Raw genomic sequence first — 19,190 nt, forward strand, 5'->3', positions numbered from 1 at the left:
ATAGCATAGCATATCATGTTTGGAAACTATAAAGCAAAGTTATAGAATTTAAAATTATATCTCTATCCCATTTGAGCTTTCATTATTTCATTATTTATTTTGTTTAGTTTTCTTCTTAGGGGACAATTTCAATGTCTTCAATGTCTTACAATTTCAATGTAAGGTTAGTTTTCAATCATAAATTTGCTAAAAGCTTCAAAAGTGATAGTCTTTTTTTTCGCCACATCATTCGTTGAATAAATTCATTAAAGATTTCCAACTTTCTAAATAGAAGAAATCAAAACATACAGGACCCATTAAAAAAAAAAAATCACTGTTGTGAGGACAGCAGAGATTGACTTACAGACCAGTTACTCAAGACTTCAAACATTTCTAATGTCTGCTTAATGGTGGGCAATAACAGTAAAGTAGAAACTGCCATGCTTGCTTTTTAAAAAACTGTTTTCAACATCAGCTTCTCTCAGTTTGTTTGGGTAGGCAATTTACACTTGCACTGTATTTATATAACTGTTCCTCGCTGAAGCATTTATGTATCTTTAAAAAATATAGCTTTTTTATATGTACATTTTTATAATACAATATAAATGTAAACATATAAATTTTGTGTCAGCTATGATTCAGCAGTTTTAAGTCTAAAGTTAATAAAGGGATGTGGGCCACCAATGTTTCCTTACTTAATAAAATAGTCCAAAACACCTTAATTTTAATTTTTATGAGCTATCCCATTTCCATTATTAAAAACATGATTTCTGTCTATATACACATGAAAATAGATTCAGATTTTTGGACACTTTAAAGTATATTTTGTGTATGACCTTTATATGCTTGTTATAAAAGTATTTTAAGTTCAAAGCAGTATTATACTTGCTAATAATTATCAATATTTTAATCTTGCTGTACTTTTCATCAGAATTCCTAGGACACTTCCCACTAAAGATATTAAGACTCTAGAAAAATAAAAGATGACAATTGTTCACTAAATAAAAGCAACTTGGGGGTGGGAAGTAGAAGCTGTTTGAGAGTATACAACCAAATCATAGTGTACATTTAAATTACAAAATTTCTTATTTTTTCAGTTTAAACAATTCTTAAAATTTCCTTTCAAAAAGCATATTGATTATATATTAAACACGTATCAAATATTGCAAACATATTTTTCTCCTTTTACTAGTAACCCCTGTCCCCCTAAACAAAATCCTAGTGAAATAGATACTGGGTGTGTGCTCAAAGCCTGTGCACGTAGGCTATACGTAGGTTTGGTCTGCTGTGTTTCCTCTAAGTAAAGAATTAGAAATGTATGGCCTGCAGCCTGTATAACTGCACCTTTGTGGAGCTTGCTATGTAGGAACATATTCTTCATATAATTTTTAAAGACCTTTTCTTTGCCAAAAAATGAATCATGTTCATTACAGAATAGTTGGAAAATATAAAAAAGTACAGGAAAAAAAAACCCCTGTAATCCTACCACCTAGTGATACCTACTGATGATACTCTGGTGTGTTTACTTCCTGTCCTTCTTTTTACACAAACAAAAATATAAAAGTATACCTACAAAAATACGATTATGCTGTTTACAGAGTTTGAGTTCCTGCTTTTCTCAATGGATCAAATGTTCTTGGTTACTTCCCTTTCTCCTTATATGTTCTTTATAAAAATGTATGATTAATGGCCAAAAATATCTTCATTGAATGGATATAGCATAAGGCAAAATAAAGAATGGCATTTATAATTTTATAGCTTTTAAAGTTTGTGTAAGTGTACTTACTTTGTGTAAGTAAAATTTAGTTTTTGTTTTTTTTTTTACCAAAATTGTTATATAAAATAAAACCTTAAAAGCTATAACATTACAGATATCACATTTTTGACAACTGATGTCTCTCAGCATGCTATTCAACCAGTGGTACAAAGCCTCTTTATGGTTCCATAACTCCTCAAAGGCTGGGGAGGGTCAACAAGATAGGCACTGCACGAGATATGACGTTCCCATGTTTCAGGTCATGTCCCAAGGTCCATTTGAAATTGAATCTGTAATGTCACACATGGATAACTGAAGGTCTGCTTGTAAAGTCCACATGCTGAACTCCTACAAGCTGTAAAACAGAGTTGATGGGTTTATGATCCAACCTATTCCTATCATGGTGTATAAAATGGATGTTGTTACCTAGAAGAGAATAAGAATAAAAGGTAAAGGTTAACATATAGGGTTATTCATTAGATGTACTGCTTTCTAGAATCAGAGCAGTATTTTAACTTCTAATTAGTCCAAATGAAAAAGTTATTTACCTGGAGTACATAGCATTCTCCATATAATGAGGCAATAAATTTTAATTAAGGTAGTAAAGCATGACAAAAATTATGGTTAAATAAGGTTGGTACTTAATGCTTTATGAGCTCCAAAGGGAAAGACTCTTAAATTATAACCTTCTGTTCAGGTCAGTCGCTCAGTCGTGTCCGACACTTTGCGACCCCATGAATGGCAGCACTCCAGGCCTCCCTGTCCATCACCAACTCCCGGAGTTCACTGAGACTCACGTCCATTGAGTCAGTGATGCCATCCAGCCATCTCATCCTCTGTCGTCCCCTTCTCCTCCTGCCCCCAATCCCTCCCAGCATCAGAGTCTTTTCCCGTGAGTCAACTCTTTGCATGAGGTGGCCAAAGTACTGGAGTTTCAGCTTTAGCATCATTCCTTCCAAAGAAATCCCAGGGCTGATCTCCTTCAGAGTGGACTAGTTGGATCTCCTTGCGGTCCAAGGGACTCTCAGGAGTCTTTTCCAACACCACAGTTCATTAAATGTAATTAAATAAAACAGCTTGTCAGACAGATAGGAAGAATATGGAACTAGTGTACATATCAAACCAGAAAATCATCTGTTTCTTAAATGTGATAACAATAAATCACTTCCTTAAAAAATTTACTCCTAATTACCAATTTAATAGCCTACACATATTATAACCATAGACTAAAAGAGGCTGAAAAATAAGAGCATTAAGACAATCAGTTATATAATATATTTCTTCTACATGCTCAAATGAAATAGTAGTATAGTCTAGATCCTGTTCACTTTAATTCTTGGAATCAAGACCAGAATTTTAACATAAAACATTAGATTACTAAATATCATAAGAGGCCTGTTTTCTGCATTGTATCTATATGCTATCCACACTAACCATTGTAGATTAAATATCATAAACCCACAGATACCACATTTTTGACAACTGATGTCTCTCAGCATGCTATTCAACCAGTGGTACAAAGCCTCTTTATGGTTCCATAACTCCTCAAAGGCTGGGGAGGGTCAACAAGATAGGCATTACATGAGGATATGACATTCCCATATTTCAGGTCATGTCCCAAGGTTCATTTGAAATTGAGAGAATCTGTAATGTCACACATGGACAGAAAAACATCTATTTCTGCTTTACTGACTATGCCAAAGTCTTGGACTGTATGGATCACAATAAACTGGAAAATTGGATCATAAACCCATCAACTCTGTTTTACCACTTGTAGGAGTTCAGCATGTGTACTTTACAAGCAGACCTTGAGTTATAGGCTTTTTATCAAATAAGTTCAGTTCAGTTGCTTAGTCGTGTCCGACTCTTTGCGACCCCATGAACTGCAGCATGCCAGGCCTCCTTGTCTATCTCCAACTCCTGGACTTTACTCAAACTCATGTCCATTGAGTTGGTGATGCCATCTAACCATCTCATCCTCTGTCATGCCCTTCTCCTCCAGCCTTCAATCTTTCCCAGCATCAGGGTCTTTTCAAATAACTCAGCTCCTCCCATCAGGCAGCCAAAGTATTGGAGTTTCAGCATCAACATCAGTCCTTCCAATGAACACCCAGGACTGATATCCTTTAGGATGGACTGGTTGGATCTCCTTGCAGTCCAAGGGACTCTCAAGAGTCTTCTCCAACACCACAGTTCAAAAGCATCAATTATTTGGCACTCAGCTTTCTTTATAGTCCAACTCTCACATCCATACATGACTACTGGAAAAACCATAGCCTTGACTAGATGGACCTTTGTTGGCAAAGTAACGTCACTGTTTTTTAATATGCTGTCTAGATTGGTCATAACTTTCCTTCCAGGGAGTAAGTGTTTTTTAATTTCATGTCTGCAGTCACCATCTGCAGTGATTTTGAAGCCCAAAACAATAAGTCAGCCACTGTTTCCACTGTTTCCCCATCTGTTTGCCATGAAGTGATGGGACTGGATGCCATGATCTTAGTTTTCTGAAAGTTGAGCTTTAAGCCAACTTTTTCACTCTTCTCTTTCACCTTCATCAAGAGGCTCTTTAGTTCTTCTTCATTTTCTGCAATAAGGGTGCTGTCATCTGCATATCAGAGGTTATGGATATTTCTCCCACCAATCTTGATTTCAGCTTGTGCTTTGTCCAGTCCAACATTTCTCATGATGTACTCTGCATATAAGTTAAACAAGTAGGGTGACAATATATATAGCCTTGACGTACTCCTTTTCCTATTTGGAACCAGTCTGTTGTTCTGTGTCCAGTTCTAACTGTTGCTTCCTGACCTGCATACAGGTTTCTCAAGAGGCAGGTCAGGTGGTCTGGTATTCCCATCTCTTTCAGAATTTTCCACAGTTTATTGTAATCCACACAGTCAAAGGTTTTGGCATAGTCAATAAAGCAGAAATAGATGTTTTTCTGGAACTCTCTTGCTTTTTCGATGATCCAGCAGATGTGTGATCTCTAGTTTCTCTGCCTTTTCTAAAACTAGCTTGAACATCTGGAAGTTCATGGTTCACGTACTGTTGAAGCCTGGCTTGGAGAATTTTGAGCATTACTTTACTAGCATGTGAGATGAGTGCAATAGTGCAGTAGTCTGAGCATTCTTTGGCATTGCCTTTCTTTGGGATTGGAATGAAAACTGACTGTTTCCAGTCCTGTGGCCACTGTTGAGTTTTCCAAATTTGCTGGCATATTGAGTGCAGCACTTTCACAGCATCATCTTTCAGGATTTGAAAGAGCTCAACTGGAATTCCATCACCTCCACTAGCTTTGTTCGTAGTGATGCTTCCTAAAGCCCACTTGACTTCACATTCCAGGATGTCTGGCTCTAGGTGAGTGATCACACCATCATGATTATCTTGGTCATGAAGATCTTTTTTGTACAGTTCTTCTGTGTATTCTTGCCACCTCTTCTTAATATCTTCTGCTTCTGTTAGGGCCATACCATTTCTGTCCTTTATCGAGCCCATCTTTGCATGAAATGTTCCCTTGGTATCTCTAATTTTCTTAAAGAGATCTCTAGTCTTTCTCATTCTATTGTTTTCCTCTATTTCTTTGCATTGATCACTGATTCTTACCTCTCCTTGCTATTCTTTGGAACTCTGCATTCAAATGGGTATATCTTTCCTTTTCTCCTTTGCTTTTCACTTCTCTTCTTTTCACAACTATTTGTAAGGCCTCCTCAGACAGACATTTTGCTTTGTTGCATTTCTTTTCCATGGGGATGGTCTTGATCCCTGTCTCCTGTACAATGTCCCGAACCTCTGTCCATAGTTCATCAGGCACTCTGTCTATGAGATCTAGTCCCTTAAATCTATTTCTCACTTCCACTGGATAATCATAAGGGATTTGATTTAGGTCATACCTGAATGGTCTAGTTGTTTTCCCTACTTTCTTCAATTTCAGTCTGAATTTGGCAATAAGGAGTTCATGATCTGAGCCACAGTCAGCTCCCGGTCTTGTTTTTCCCGACTGTATAGAGCTTCTCCATCTTTGGCTGCAAAGAATATAATCAATATGGTTTTGGTGTTGACCATCTGGTGATGTCCATGTGTAGAGTCTTCTCTTGTGTTGCTGGAAGAGGGTGTTTGCTATGACCAGTGTGTTCTCTTAGCAAAACTCTACTAGTCTTTGCCCTGCTTCATTCTGTACTCCAAGCCCAAATTTGCCTGTTACTCCAGGTGTTTCTTGACTTCCTACTTCTGCATTCCAGTCCCCTATAATGAAAAGATTATCTTTTTTGGGTATTAGTCTAAAAGGTCTTGTAGGTGTTCATAGAACCATTCAACTTCAGCTTCTTCCGGTGTTACTGGTCGGGGCATAGACTTGGATTACTGTGATACTGAACAGTTTGCCTTGGAAACAGAGATCATTCTTTCATTTTTGAGACTGCATCCTAGTACTGCATTTCAGACTCTTTTGATGATTATGATGGCTAGTCCATTTCTTCTAAGGGATTCCAAAATAAAATACTTGGTTAACCGTGATAAGATATTTGTATAAATAAGTAAACCCAGCTCTTTCCTTAAAGGAGCTATAATTTTTCCAAAGTGTAGTATCAAAATTTTCTCTTTATTAAGTCTGTTCCCATCCTGGCACACAAATGATGCTTTCTGTGTGCTCTTCATTCTTAAACAACAGAATGCATGCTCAAATGATGTCAAAACTTAAAGATGAGGGACTCAAAAAATAATGCCTTACAAGTCTGAGGATGGAAATAATTCATTCAGAAGTATGACTCAATGTCATTCTAGGAGAATTTATAGGATTCATTCTCATAAAACAAGGCTTGTTTTTTGGCTAGTCTAACTAGTGTAAATCTGTGAGAAGAAAAGGGAGATTAAATAAAATGAAAGATTTTAGCTAGCTATAATGCTTCAGCAGCAAAAAGTTACAATACTTGGTCAAAATCTTCCTTCTAAAGACTTCCTTTTAGACATGTGGAATTTATTAAAGTAAATGTTAATTTTATAACTTGGAGCAGCTACACTCACTAATATGGACAGTTTTAAAGACAAAGAAGAACCAAGAAAAATTAGTTTATGAGACAGTGAGTTAGGCTTTTTGGGTGTTCAATACTTGAACATGGTTGAGCTCCAATGCCCAACCATTTAGCAGAGGGAAGCCAAAGGAATTTTAGGTGGTCCAAATTGATCAGTGAAGCTACTTACAGATCAATGGAACAGGACAGAAAGCCCAGAAATAAACCTAAGCACCTATGGTCAATTAATCTATGACAAAGAAGGCAAGAATACACAATGAAGAAAAGACAGTCTCTTCAATAAGTGGTGCTGGGAAAACTGGACAACTATATGTAAAAGAAATTAAAACATTCCCTGATACAATATATAAAAGTAAACTCAAAATGGATTAAAGAAAGACCTAAAGATAAGATTGCATACTATAAAACTCCTAGGGGAAAACAGAGGCAGAACACTTTGACATATATTAGAGCAATATCTTTTGGATCTACCTCCTAGAGTAATGCTGCTACTGCTAAGTCACTTCAGTCGTGTCTGACTCTGTGTGATGCCATAGACGGCAGCCCACCAGGCTCCCCTGTCCCTGGGATTCTCCAGGCAAGAACACTGGAGTGGGTTGCCATTTCCTTCTCCAATGCATGAAAGTGAAAAGTGAAATCGCTCAGTCGCTCAGTCGTGTCTGACTCTTAGCGACCCCGTGGACTGCAGCCTACTAGGCTCCTCCATTCATGGGATTTTCCAGGCAAGAGTACTGGAGTGGGGTGCCATTGCCTTCTCGACTAGAGTAATGAAAACAAAACAAAAATAAGCAAATGGGTCTAGTTAAACTTAAAAGCTTTTGCACAGCAAAGGAAACCACAAACAAAATGGAAAGAAAACCCACAGAATGGGAGAAAATATGTAGAAATGAAGCAACCAAAAGGGATTAATCTCCAAAATATACAAACAGCTCATGCAGCTCAAATCAAAAAACGAACAACCAATCAAAAATGGGCAGAATATTTAAAGAGACATTTCTCCAAAGATGTCATACAGATGGCCACAAAGTACACGAAAAGATGTTTAACACTGTTACTTATTAGAGAAATGCAAATCAAAACTACAATAAGGTATCTCCTCACACTGGTTCGAATGGCCATTATCAAAAAGTCTACCAACAATAAATGTTGGAGAGGGTGTAGAGAAAAGGGAATCTTCTTACAGGGTCAGTAGGAATGTAAACTGGTACAACCACTATGGAGAACAGTATGGAGGTTCCTTAAAAAACTAAATATAGGGCTTCGCTGGTGGCTCAGTGGTAAAGAATCTGCCAGCCAATGCAGGAGACATGGGTTCAACCCCTGATCCAGGAAGATTCCACATGCTGAGCAGCAACTAAGCCCACATGCCACGACTATTGAGCCTCTGCTCTAGAGCCCCAAAGCCACAACTCCTGAGCCCACAGGCCACAACTACTGAAGCCCTATAGTAGGGCTTCAGTGCTACAGTGCTCCGCAGGCAACAAGAAAAGCCCCCGGAACGAGAAGCCCGTGCACCTCAACTAGAGAATAGCTGCCACTTGCCACAACCAGAGAAAAGCCTGCATAGCAACAAAGACCTAGCACAGCCAAAAATAAAGAAATAAAAAATTTAAAAAAACCCCAAGAACTACCATATGATCTAGCAATCCCACTCCTGGGTATGAATCTGGAGAAAACCATAATTTAAAAAGATACATGCACTCCAATGTTCGCTGCAGCACTATTTACAATAGCCAGGACATGGAAGCAACCCAACATCCATCAACAGAGAAATGGATATAGAAGATGTGGCACATATACACAATGGAATATTAGCCATAAAAAAGAATGAAATAATGCCATCTGCAGCCACATGGATGAACCTAGGGATTATCATACTAAATGAACTAATCAAAGAAAGAAATATCATATGACATCATTTACATGTGGAATCTAAAAAAAATGATACAAATGAACTTATTCACAAAACAGAAACAGACTTCAACTTATGGTTGCCAAAGGGGAGAGATGGGGGGAGGAATAAATTAGGAGTCTGAAAGTAACATATATACACTACTATATATATAATAGGTAATCAACAAGGACCTACTGTATTGAACAGGGAACTCTACTCAATATTTTGTAATAAGCTACATGGGAAACATAATGCTGAAAAAATCCATTTCCTCTAAGGGATTCTTGCCCACAGTAGTAGATATAATGGTCATCTGAATTAAATTCGCCCATTCCAGTCCATTTTAGTTCACCTAAAATATAGATGTTTACTCTTGCCATCTTCTGCTTGACCACTTCTAATTTACCTTGATTCATGGACCTAACATTCCAGGTTCCTAAGCAATATTGCTCTTTACAGCATCGGACTTTATTTCCATCACCAGTCACATCCACAACTGGGCTCATCCACAACTTTGACTCTGTCTCTCCATTCTTTCTGGAGTTATTTCTCTACTCTTCTCCAGTAGCATATTGGGCACCTACTGACCTGGGGAGTTCATCTTTCAGTGTCATATCTTTTTGCCTTTTCACACTGTCATGGGGTTCTCAAGGCAAGAATACTGAAGTGGTTTACCATTCCCTTTGCCAGTAGACCACATTTTGTCAGAACTCTCTACCATGACCCATCTATCTTGGGTGGCTCTACAAAGCATGGCTTATAGTTTCATTGAGTTAGACAAGGCTGTGGTCTGTGTGATCAGTTTGATTGGTTTTCTGTGATTGTGGTTTTCATTCTGTCTGCCCTATGAAGGACAAGGATAAGAAGCTTATGGAATCTTCTTGATGGGAGAGGCTGACTGTGGGGGAAACTGGATCTTGTTCTGAGGGGCAGGGCCATGCTCAGTAAATCTTTAATCCAATTTTCTGTTGATGGGCAGGGCTGTGTTCCCTCCCTGTTGTTTGACCTGAGACCAAACTATGGTGGAGGTAATGAAGATAAAGGCGACCTCCTTCAAAAGGTCCTGTGGATGCACTGCCGCACTCAGTGTCCCTGGCCCTGCATCAGGCCACCACCAACCCATGTCTCCACCGGAGACTTCTAGACACTCCCAGGCAAGTCTGGGTCAGTCTCTTGTGGGGTCACTGCTCTTTTCTCCTGGGTCCCGGTGTGCACAAGGTCTTGTTTGTGCCCTCCAAGAGTCTGTTTCCCTAGTCCTGTGTAACTTCTGTAATCAAATCTCAGTGGCCTCCAAAGTCAAATTCTCTGGGGGTTCTCAGTCCCTTTGCCAGATCCCCAGGTTAGGAAATCTGTTGTGGGTCCTAGAACGTTCTTAACAGTGCAAGAATTTCTTTGGTATAATTGTTCTGCATTTTGTGGGTCGTCTGCTCACCTCCACTGAAATTTTTAAAGAGTATGATAGCCACATACAAATTACCAAAGCACCACTGATTTTCCCTATCCCAAATACCTGGAATCCCTCAGGCATGGAATGACGGCCACAGTACGTACAGTAAACAGACAGCAACAATATACAGGAGTGTTTGAAAACCAACGATGTCCCCTGTGAAAGCAGAGCATCCTGACTGCTGCCATGTCCACTTTTACATGGTGGCTATTTTAAAAAGAAAGTGGATGGCCTCTTGACTTCTAGAAAGCATGAAAAGCACACTGCTGAAGCTGAGCTTTGATGCTTACCTGGACCTAAAATGAGTGTTCCGCCTTGCTGAGCTGGATCTCCTTGAAAATCAAAAAGAGGGCCAGTTACTGCTCTCCACAGGCTCCGAATGCTTCCTGAGAGTATATTTGATTTTACATGGGGGCTCTGTCCTGAAATATTAGGAATTGTCTTTAGATGTTATCATTTTATATTTGACTTGATGTTAAGATAATGTTAGTATTTTTTAGAAAACAGTCTCTCTCTTATGTGTTATCTTACTTTTGACTTGCCTTTTTCTCTTCCTTCGAGGAACAGTTTCTCGGCCTTTCACTACCGATGTTTTAGACCAGATAAGTCTTTGTCCTGAGTAACGTAGGGTGAATACCATCATCCGTGCTCTCTGAACTTACTACATGCCATAGCAACCACCATTCACCAAGCTGTGACAACTGAATATGTCTCTAGACAGTGGCAAATATCCCCTGGCAGGGGGGAGGGGTCAAAATTGTCCCCAGTTGAGAACTACTGCTTTAAAAGAAGAAGTGATGACAGACCCAGACAATTTTCTGCCACTGAAAAATGTCAGCTACAGAATTCTCCAACTGGCAGCACTTTCCTTTTTAATCCCCATGTATATTTGGTTTCGTCTCTTACCTAGTAATAGATAACTACATTCCTCTTCAGATGACATTGTGGCACAGACTACTGTTATATGCTGGTCGAAACTTGTTTACTCTTTCTGGGACCGCAACTAGACATTTCCCAGTCTTCCTGGGGTTTGGTAGGGCTGTATGATTACAATCAAACCAATGAGTAAAATAATGTGTGCCACTTCCACAGCATCTCCTAAAAACCTCTCCAGAGGTGATTATCCATGTTTCTTCTATTAGGTTGGTGCAAATACAGCTGCAGTTTTTGCATTGTTGAAATTTGCCATTTGATTTTGGAATACATTCTTAATAAATGTGGTTATGTTATATATCATTTTAATGCACATTTCTCATTTTATGTTTTTTTGCTAATGACTTATTACTTGCTATTTATTTCATATTTATTTTGGACTATGGAAATGATGTTAGACAACCAAGTCTGAGCAATTTTCTCATTTGAGTTTAAAATGAATCATAAAGCAGTAGAAACAACTCAGTAATGCATTTGGCCCAGGAACTGTTGATTAATGTACAGTGCAGTGGTGGTTCAAGAAGTTTTGCAAAGGAGACAAGAGCCTTGAAGATGAGGAACGTAGTGACCAGCCATTGGAAGCCGACAACGACCAACTGAGATCATCAAAGCTGATCCTCTTACAACTACATGAGAAGTTGCCAAAGAACTCAACATAGGCCATTCTACAGTCATTGGGCATTTGAAGCAAATTGGAAAGGTGATAAAGCTTAATGAGTGGGTGCCGCATGAGCTGACCGGAAATTTTTAAAAATGTCATTTTGAAGTGTTGTCTTCTCTTATTCTATGCAACAACAAGGAAGCATTTCTCAATTGGATTGTGATGTGCAAAGAAAAGTGGATTTTATATGACAACTGGTGATGACCAGCTCAGTAGCTGGACAGAGAAGAGGCTCCAAAGCATTTCCCAAAGCCAAACTTGCACCACAAAAAGGTCGTGGTCACTGTATTCACTACAGCTTTCTGAATCCTGGTGAAACCATTACATCTGAGAAGTATGCTCAGCAAATTGATGAGATGCATCAAAAACTGAAACACCTACTCCTGGCATTGGTCAATAGAAAGGGCCCAGCTCTTCTCCATGATAATGCCCACACATAGCACAACCAATGCTTCAGAAGTTGAATGAATTGGGCTACGTAGTTTTGCCTCATTCGCCATATTCACCTGACCTCTTGCCAACTGATTACCACTTCTTCAGCAGGGAAAATGCTTCCACAGGCAGCAGGAGGCAGAAAATGCTTTCCAAGAGTTCGTTGAATCCCAAAGAATGTATTTTTACACTACAGGAATAAACCAACTTATTTCTTGTTGGCAAAAATGTGTTGATTGTAATGATTCCTACTTTGATTAATAAAGATGTGTTTGAGTCTAGTTATGATTTAAAATTTATGGTCTAAAACATCAATTACTTTTGCACCAACCTAAATACATCCTTTGGAATTTGGATTGACAATGGCAGAGCCACATGATGGAAGAGGCCTGAGTCTTTCCTACTGTGTCCCTCAATTGCTGCTTGGAGAAGCACCCAATAGAAATATCCTTCTTGAAATGTGAATGAATAGGAACTAACCTCATTCTTTATATGCCACTGAGACTTTGAGGTTTAGCTGTAACAACAGTAACTATAGCTACCTCTCCATCTTTGCTTGTCAGTTTTTCTATTTCCTTTCTCACAGTGACTGATACTTTCACTACCTTTGAGTAAAGAAACTACCTGTCTTATAACTTATCCTTTTCCTACCCCTGCCTTTTATTAAAAAAAAATCTGGACTCCACCAATTCTAAGGCCAGAGAGTGACAGAGCAGTGAGACATTGCAGCCCAGGTCTTCCTGCCTCTCCAGGTGCATGTCAACCAGTGCACACCAGTTACCAGTCCCATTTATCTTCTCCTGTGGGAGTCACAGCACAGAGCTAACCCCTCAGCCCTGGGGTCCAGCTTCAACTAGTGCTTTGGGCTTTTTACTTTAATGATTATGCTGCCTTTGACCTGCCTGATTTCTTAATGTATCCAGATAACTATCATTTTCTTCATCTCTCCAACTTTTCTGTTTCTTTCATGTTTATAGGAGGATGGACATTCATTCATCTTACCAAGAAACAAATACATTCTCATCAACTTAGAGACATGGGTAAAGAGACTAAAGTTTATGTTTTTAAGGATTTTATACCTAAAATAAATGTTCATAAATCCAAACTATCCCCTTATGTCCAAAGAAGGGTCATTTAATATTTCTGAAATTTTAAAAATTCAATAGAAGAAGATTCCACAACCTAGAATTTCACAGTCTTGGCTGTAAAGCAAAATCTTATTTTGCCAGTATGAATTTAGTTATGTGTAAAACTCCTGTTTTTTTTTTTAAATTTTTTCCTCTTTACTTTGATTCTTGGACTCAAGACCAGAATTTGAATTTGAAATATTAGATTAAGTATTGTAAGAAGCATGTTTCCTGCATGCACTTATCTGCTGTCTATAGCAATCACTATAGATTTAATACCATAAACTGGCTTATTATCAAGTAAGGCAAAATGAAATATCAGGTAAACCCATTACTTCCTTGAATTTAGTGGCTTTATTTTCTTATTCTTTGTCTTTATAACCTGTCCCATTAATTTTAAATTATTATATTTTATTTTCAATGTTGTTTTCAAGTAGGATTATTCTTAGACTGATTCTAAGACTTGTGCTTTTTCAGGTGGGAACTTTAAAAAATGATTTCATGAGAACCTAATGTTTTCTGTTTGGAAAAAGAGTTGTTTGACACAGATCAAAGGAGTTTAAATGATTTGAATATAGTTTCTTTATAATTATAAGCATGTATTTTGCTTTAAATTCATGTTTTTTTGCAATTCTCTCTCTTTATTGAGGCAATGAATGATGAGGTGTTACTAAAGTAAAACTCACAGTTTATATCAAAAGCAGCTAAATGATAAACAGACCTTACATATGCTGAGGCTCTGATACAGCACAGGAAAATAGTCTACCAAAGATTAAGGTTCACAATCTGTACTGTTGCAATTTCCTATACTAAAAAGAGAGGAGAAAAAAAAGAACAAATTCTCTATCTATGGTACCTCATCATTAGTTTTAATAAAGTTTAGGTCGCTTTCTTCAAAAACATTAGTAAAGGAAGGGATCATGTCAACTCCGCTTCATAAGTAGCAGCTCTGTGATCTGTCCCTCTGTGTCTCTACTTCAGGCCCTGTCATTTCTTTCTAGCCTGTTACTACAAACTTGTCAAGAATACCAATGACAATTGATACCTCCTGTTTGGCACGTTCCAATTGCTTCTCTACCTGGCAACAAGACTTCTCCACTCAAACACTTTTATGACTCCCCCACTGCCTTGAGAACAAATCCAAACTCCTTGGCTTGTTCCCAGACCCAGTCCCTTGGCTGACACAATTCCCAACTGGCTCCTAGGCTCTGGCGAGACATAGAGAACTGCAGTTCTCCAAGAGTCAAAATGTTTCATACTGATGTGCTACTTTCTGTCAGCTGCAGCATTCCCAGCCTTACTTCATCCAGCTAACTCCTTAAAGAGTGAGCTTAGACAACACCATTTCTAAGAAGACCTCCCAGATTCTTCTCTCCCTGTGCCTTTCTGGTATTACAGGCATTTCTGTATTATAGGTATTGCCAATACATGCTCTCCTCTTTCACAAGCCCTAAGCTGTAATGTAATCAACTGTTTGCTTCTTTCTCCCAGGGCAGATTATGAGCATTGGGAGGGCAGGGGCTGCGTCTTTGGTCACAGTTGTCCTGGGAACAGCCAACACACTGGGTGCCATGGGTGTCATTCTCAACATTTGTTGAGAATAAGTGATCTGGGTTCTAGTTGAGTTCTCTTGCTTGGTATTTCAGAAGCCAAGTTCCTTTTATCTAAAACACATATCAATAGTTCACCTAAAGCTTATGGCACTTTTAATTATAAAGAACTGTGCAAGGGCAGGGAATGTGGACCATATAGAGATGAATAAAACATCAAACCTTTCAACTAACTATTCTACTAATCACCTTAAGTTCGATCATAGAGTATATAATAAAGTACAAGGTGCTATTAAAAAAAAATGAGGGAAGCAATTGTTTCTGCTGGTAGAGTTATTTACAGCCCCTTTGAGTTGGGCTTTAGATGAAAACTAACATTTCATCAGTTAAAGGACATAAGAGTGTTCAAAGCCATGTGTTGAGGTATGAAAATATATTAACTTAAGCAATATTATTTTTCTTTTAAATACAAAAGTAAAATATACTCATTGTGAAAAAAAAAAAAATATATATATATAAAAGCCACTTTTCTTACTCCTATGTCTTGGGGTAAACATTGCAATGTCTTTTAAAACAATTTTCATCACATACACATATATAATAGTATAGATATTTATGTTTATGAAAATGGTTTTTATTTTCACAAAAATGAAATCATACTGAAAACACTGCTTTGAACTTGCATTTTTTCATTCATTTAGAAATTCACCAACAGCCTTCCATGTCATTACATCCAGGAAATGAATCTTTTAGAGTATCACGAATCTGGACCACTTATTAGAATCATAAAGAGCAGGCTGATTTATGAATTTACCATTTGTTCCCCTATGCATATATATACTTATGTGAAATGTGAAATACACTATTAGCATTTCCTACTTGAGACACGTCTTACCTGAGGAGGCAATTTCTTCACCTCTTTTCATTCCCAATCTTTTATAAATTTCTCTCTCAGGATCAACATAGATTTCATGAGAATACCCAGTTAGTTTACAGAAAGGCTGAAAAAAAAAGTATAGTTGGAATTTTTATCAAGACAAATGAGAGAAAAATAGTGATAATCTGACTAAATTTTAGCAAACTTAGACCCAGGTTCAATCCCTGGGTCAGGAAGATCCCCTGAAGAAGGGAATGGCTACCACTCTTGGCCTGGAGAATTCCATGGACAGGGGAGTGTGGCAGGCTATAAATCCATGGGGTTGCAAAGAGTTGGACATGACTGAGTGACTAACACTTTAGTGATTTAAGTAATTATATAATTTTTATGTCTAAAACAGATTTAGCCTGTTAGGGTCCCAATTGGCTATATACTTACCTCAATATGATGGTAGGATGACTGTCCAATCACTATGAGAGTGACATTTGCTTCCTTTAGGAGAGAAAAAGGACATATACATATTATTAGAAATTATGTTTCCCCTAATTGTAACTTCCCCTAATTCAATTCTTTTCTTCCATTTTAATGCCACCTATAGGCTTCCAGAAGAATGGTATGAGTCAAAGCAATTATGCTAAAATATTCAATTAATTCAGATGATTCTTTTGCTAAGTAAGAATTTAAAAATAATAGTAATTCTCTACATTTTCCCAAAAGGCATACATTGAACTAGAATAAAAACTATTAAAGTAGGGTTATTTAATCAGACAATTTTATTCTTTCACATCTCAATTGACAAGGTCTGCTGAAAACAGATCTTAATTTTACAGAAGCTACCAATGCTTTCACTAAAAAGCTAACCTGGGGACAAATCTCTATATGCTTGAAGAAATACACCTGTACGTGGCTGTCACAAGAATGTGGAACTGTAATTCCATTAAGGATACAAATTTTTCACCTTTAAGTTATACTAGTAACTTCCTGTAATGAACAACTATTTGGAGTGTCTGTATTATAAAACTGAAGAAAAGAAAATATTTCCAGCATTTCTGTTTTTGGTAATTATGAATCAACATTTGAGAATAGGTAGGTTATTAGGTAACATCAAAATTATTATTATGGTTAGTACTTTTATAGTCAGGCAGTAATGAATAGGACAGAAATACACTTCCAATGAGTCTCTTCCCTTTTTGGAGGTGTTGGGGAGATGTGTGGGATGGTGATAATCTGGATTTGTGAGCGTCTGCGCTGGAGAGGCGGTGCATTCCGCCCCTCATGCCATCACACTCCTCATAAACTGCAGGTGAGTTTCACCAGGCCGCCCAGAAGCGGGCACGCTGCTGCTCACTGTAGGGAAACTTACTTGTAAGAAACTCTTGGGGATTTTGGCCAGATCTTCTACGTATTCCTTGCAGATGTAACACAGGAAATGCTGAAATCCCAACACAGGCAAAAAGGACAAGTTAGCAACTAACACTCTCGGAGTCAGAAATAACCAAGTACTTATGCGTGACGTAATGCAACACCCAAGACGGTTAGAGATGTCAAGGGTGCCCAAATGTGCACTGAAATTGGGCCCCACGCAGTCTGTTAGGCCTCTTCGCTCGCTGAGAAAATGGCCTTGGCTTGGCGGGCTGCTTTTCCTTTTCCGTTCAAGGAAGCGAGAGCGGAGTACGCCTTCCAGAAACCTTTAGTGGACGACCACTAGAGGAAGGGTCAGGCCCGGCGGGCTCCGTTCTCTGGTCCTGGACCCTTCCAGAGGCCCGATATAGCTCCCCCCAGGGGAGGCCGTGGAAACAACCTCCATCCCTGCCTGCAGGTGAGGTCCCTGCGCTGGATCGTCCCGTCGCCCGTGCTCACCCGCACGAAGACCACGATAGCCCGGCGCTCTCGGAACAGCTCACCAAACAGCACAGGCCTCCCGGAGGCGTCCAGCACCGGCAGCTCGGCCACGGCGGCGGCCAGGGGCTGCCAGCTCGCGGGGCCGCTTGGGACTGGGGCTGGGGCGGCGTGACTGCTGACCTGCCGCGTGACCGGGGCCTCGGAGGGGGCTGCCATCGCGCCCTACGTCCGAGGGCCCTCGGAGAACGACCGAGCGGGCTCGAGGCTGGGTGGGTTGGATCGCGGCCAAGCGGAGCGCAAGGGGCGGGGCTCTCCGCGGGGCGGAGCTGCCCGGGGCCCAGGCTCGCTGCGGAGCTCCGGGGCCTAACCCGGTGCACCCGGTGGTTCTTAGGCAAGACCTCGAGAGTCTCCTTTTGACGTGGCTCTGATGGTTCCGAAGCTGCAGAAGGGTACAGAGCCACTCTCGAGTTTTCTGACCCAGCCGCTCATGGTAGGAAGAGAGACAGAGACGCAGAGAGAGACAGGGAGGCGGGATGGGGGGAGGGCGGGGGCGGAGAGAGAAGGAGAGACAGAGACAGGAGACAGGGTGGGGGGAAGAGAGAAAGAGACAGAGACGGCGTGGAGCGGGGAGACTGGGGGAAGAGAGAGAAGAGAGAAAAGAGGAGAGCGAGATACCAAAGGCGAGAAAGGAGTGAAATATGAAGAAAGCCCCTGCCCTCCGTAGCCATCTGGGCTGCAGTTAGCTCTTAGTTACCTTTTCAAGAGAATCAGTTGCCTACCAAGCACATCCCCCCGCCCTGCTAGATTTAGTCTGGTTTAAATCCACTCCCTCCTCAGTTCTCGTGCTTTTTTTTTTTTTTGGAGCTATCGTTAACATACACTGTAATGTATAAATCTTAAGTGTGGATTTAAATTTTATTTTTAGTTAAAATTTAAACATTTGTCAAAATTTTATCATGGAAATTTAAAAACATGCCCAGAAAGTTGAATTTTACAGTGAACACTCCTATATCCACCACCTAGATTCTACTGTTGGTTAACATTTTACTTATCAAAATTAGTGCATCTGTCCACAGTTAGGTGAGTTTTGCCTGATTATTCACCCCTGTTATGCACTTATTGTTGCATGCTCAGTCCCTCTTTTGCAGCCCCCTGGATGGTAACTCGCCAGGCTCCTCTGTCCATGGGATTTTTCAGGCAAGAATATTGGAATGGGTAGCCGTTCCCTCCTCCTTGGGATCTTCCTGACCCAGGATCCAACCCAAGTCTCCTGTGTCTCCTGCTGCATTGCAGGCAGATTCTTTACCACTGAGCCACAACTCCATAAAAATATGGACCATTGCTATCGAGAAAATTCCCTCAATTATATTTTTTAAGAGCTGGTATAATAAACCTATTTATAAATGTGCTAGGTTGTTTCAGGAGTCCATTTTCTTTCTTCAAATTTTTGTTTTGCTGAAGCTATTTACTAGGGTCCTTAAGTGAGATGACTGTGTGTGTATGTATGTATGTAAATGATGGATTGAGAAGGATGAGAAAAATGGATTTAATTGGCTTTGCATCAGCTTTGTAGTTGTCCTACGCTACATGCATACCAGGTAGTCTTTTAAGCCTGTTTCTATCCCACCTTGCTTTCTTCTGGTGCAGGCTGCAGGCAAGCGTGCATAT

The 19,190-nt window shown here is 39.5% G+C and overlaps 1 protein-coding gene across 3 annotated transcripts; it reads right to left on the minus strand.

Annotated features, from left to right (window-relative positions):
- Nucleotides 1–70: 70 nt before the first annotated feature.
- On the minus strand, nucleotides 71–17,807 carry PRXL2C (peroxiredoxin like 2C). Of its 3 annotated transcripts, none has more exons than XM_061426191.1 (6): nucleotides 17,541–17,807; nucleotides 17,044–17,112; nucleotides 16,119–16,172; nucleotides 15,699–15,804; nucleotides 10,391–10,432; nucleotides 71–2,161 (listed from the first exon to the last, which is right to left on the minus strand). In XM_061426191.1, the coding sequence occupies exons 1-6, from the start codon at nucleotides 17,736–17,738 to the stop codon at nucleotides 2,034–2,036; spliced, it is 597 nt and encodes a 198-aa protein (XP_061282175.1). In that variant the 5' UTR covers nucleotides 17,739–17,807; the 3' UTR covers nucleotides 71–2,033. The 3 variants fall into 3 exon arrangements, with proteins under 3 accessions (XP_061282175.1, XP_061282174.1, XP_061282176.1); XM_061426190.1 differs by having other exon boundaries at nucleotides 10,391–10,522; nucleotides 17,541–17,806; XM_061426192.1 differs by lacking the exon at nucleotides 10,391–10,432.
- Between the last annotated feature and the right edge of the window lie 1,383 nt (nucleotides 17,808–19,190).

This window comes from Bos javanicus, chromosome 8 (assembly GCF_032452875.1).
Source record: "Bos javanicus breed banteng chromosome 8, ARS-OSU_banteng_1.0, whole genome shotgun sequence".
Classification (NCBI taxonomy): Eukaryota; Metazoa; Chordata; class Mammalia; order Artiodactyla; family Bovidae; genus Bos; species Bos javanicus.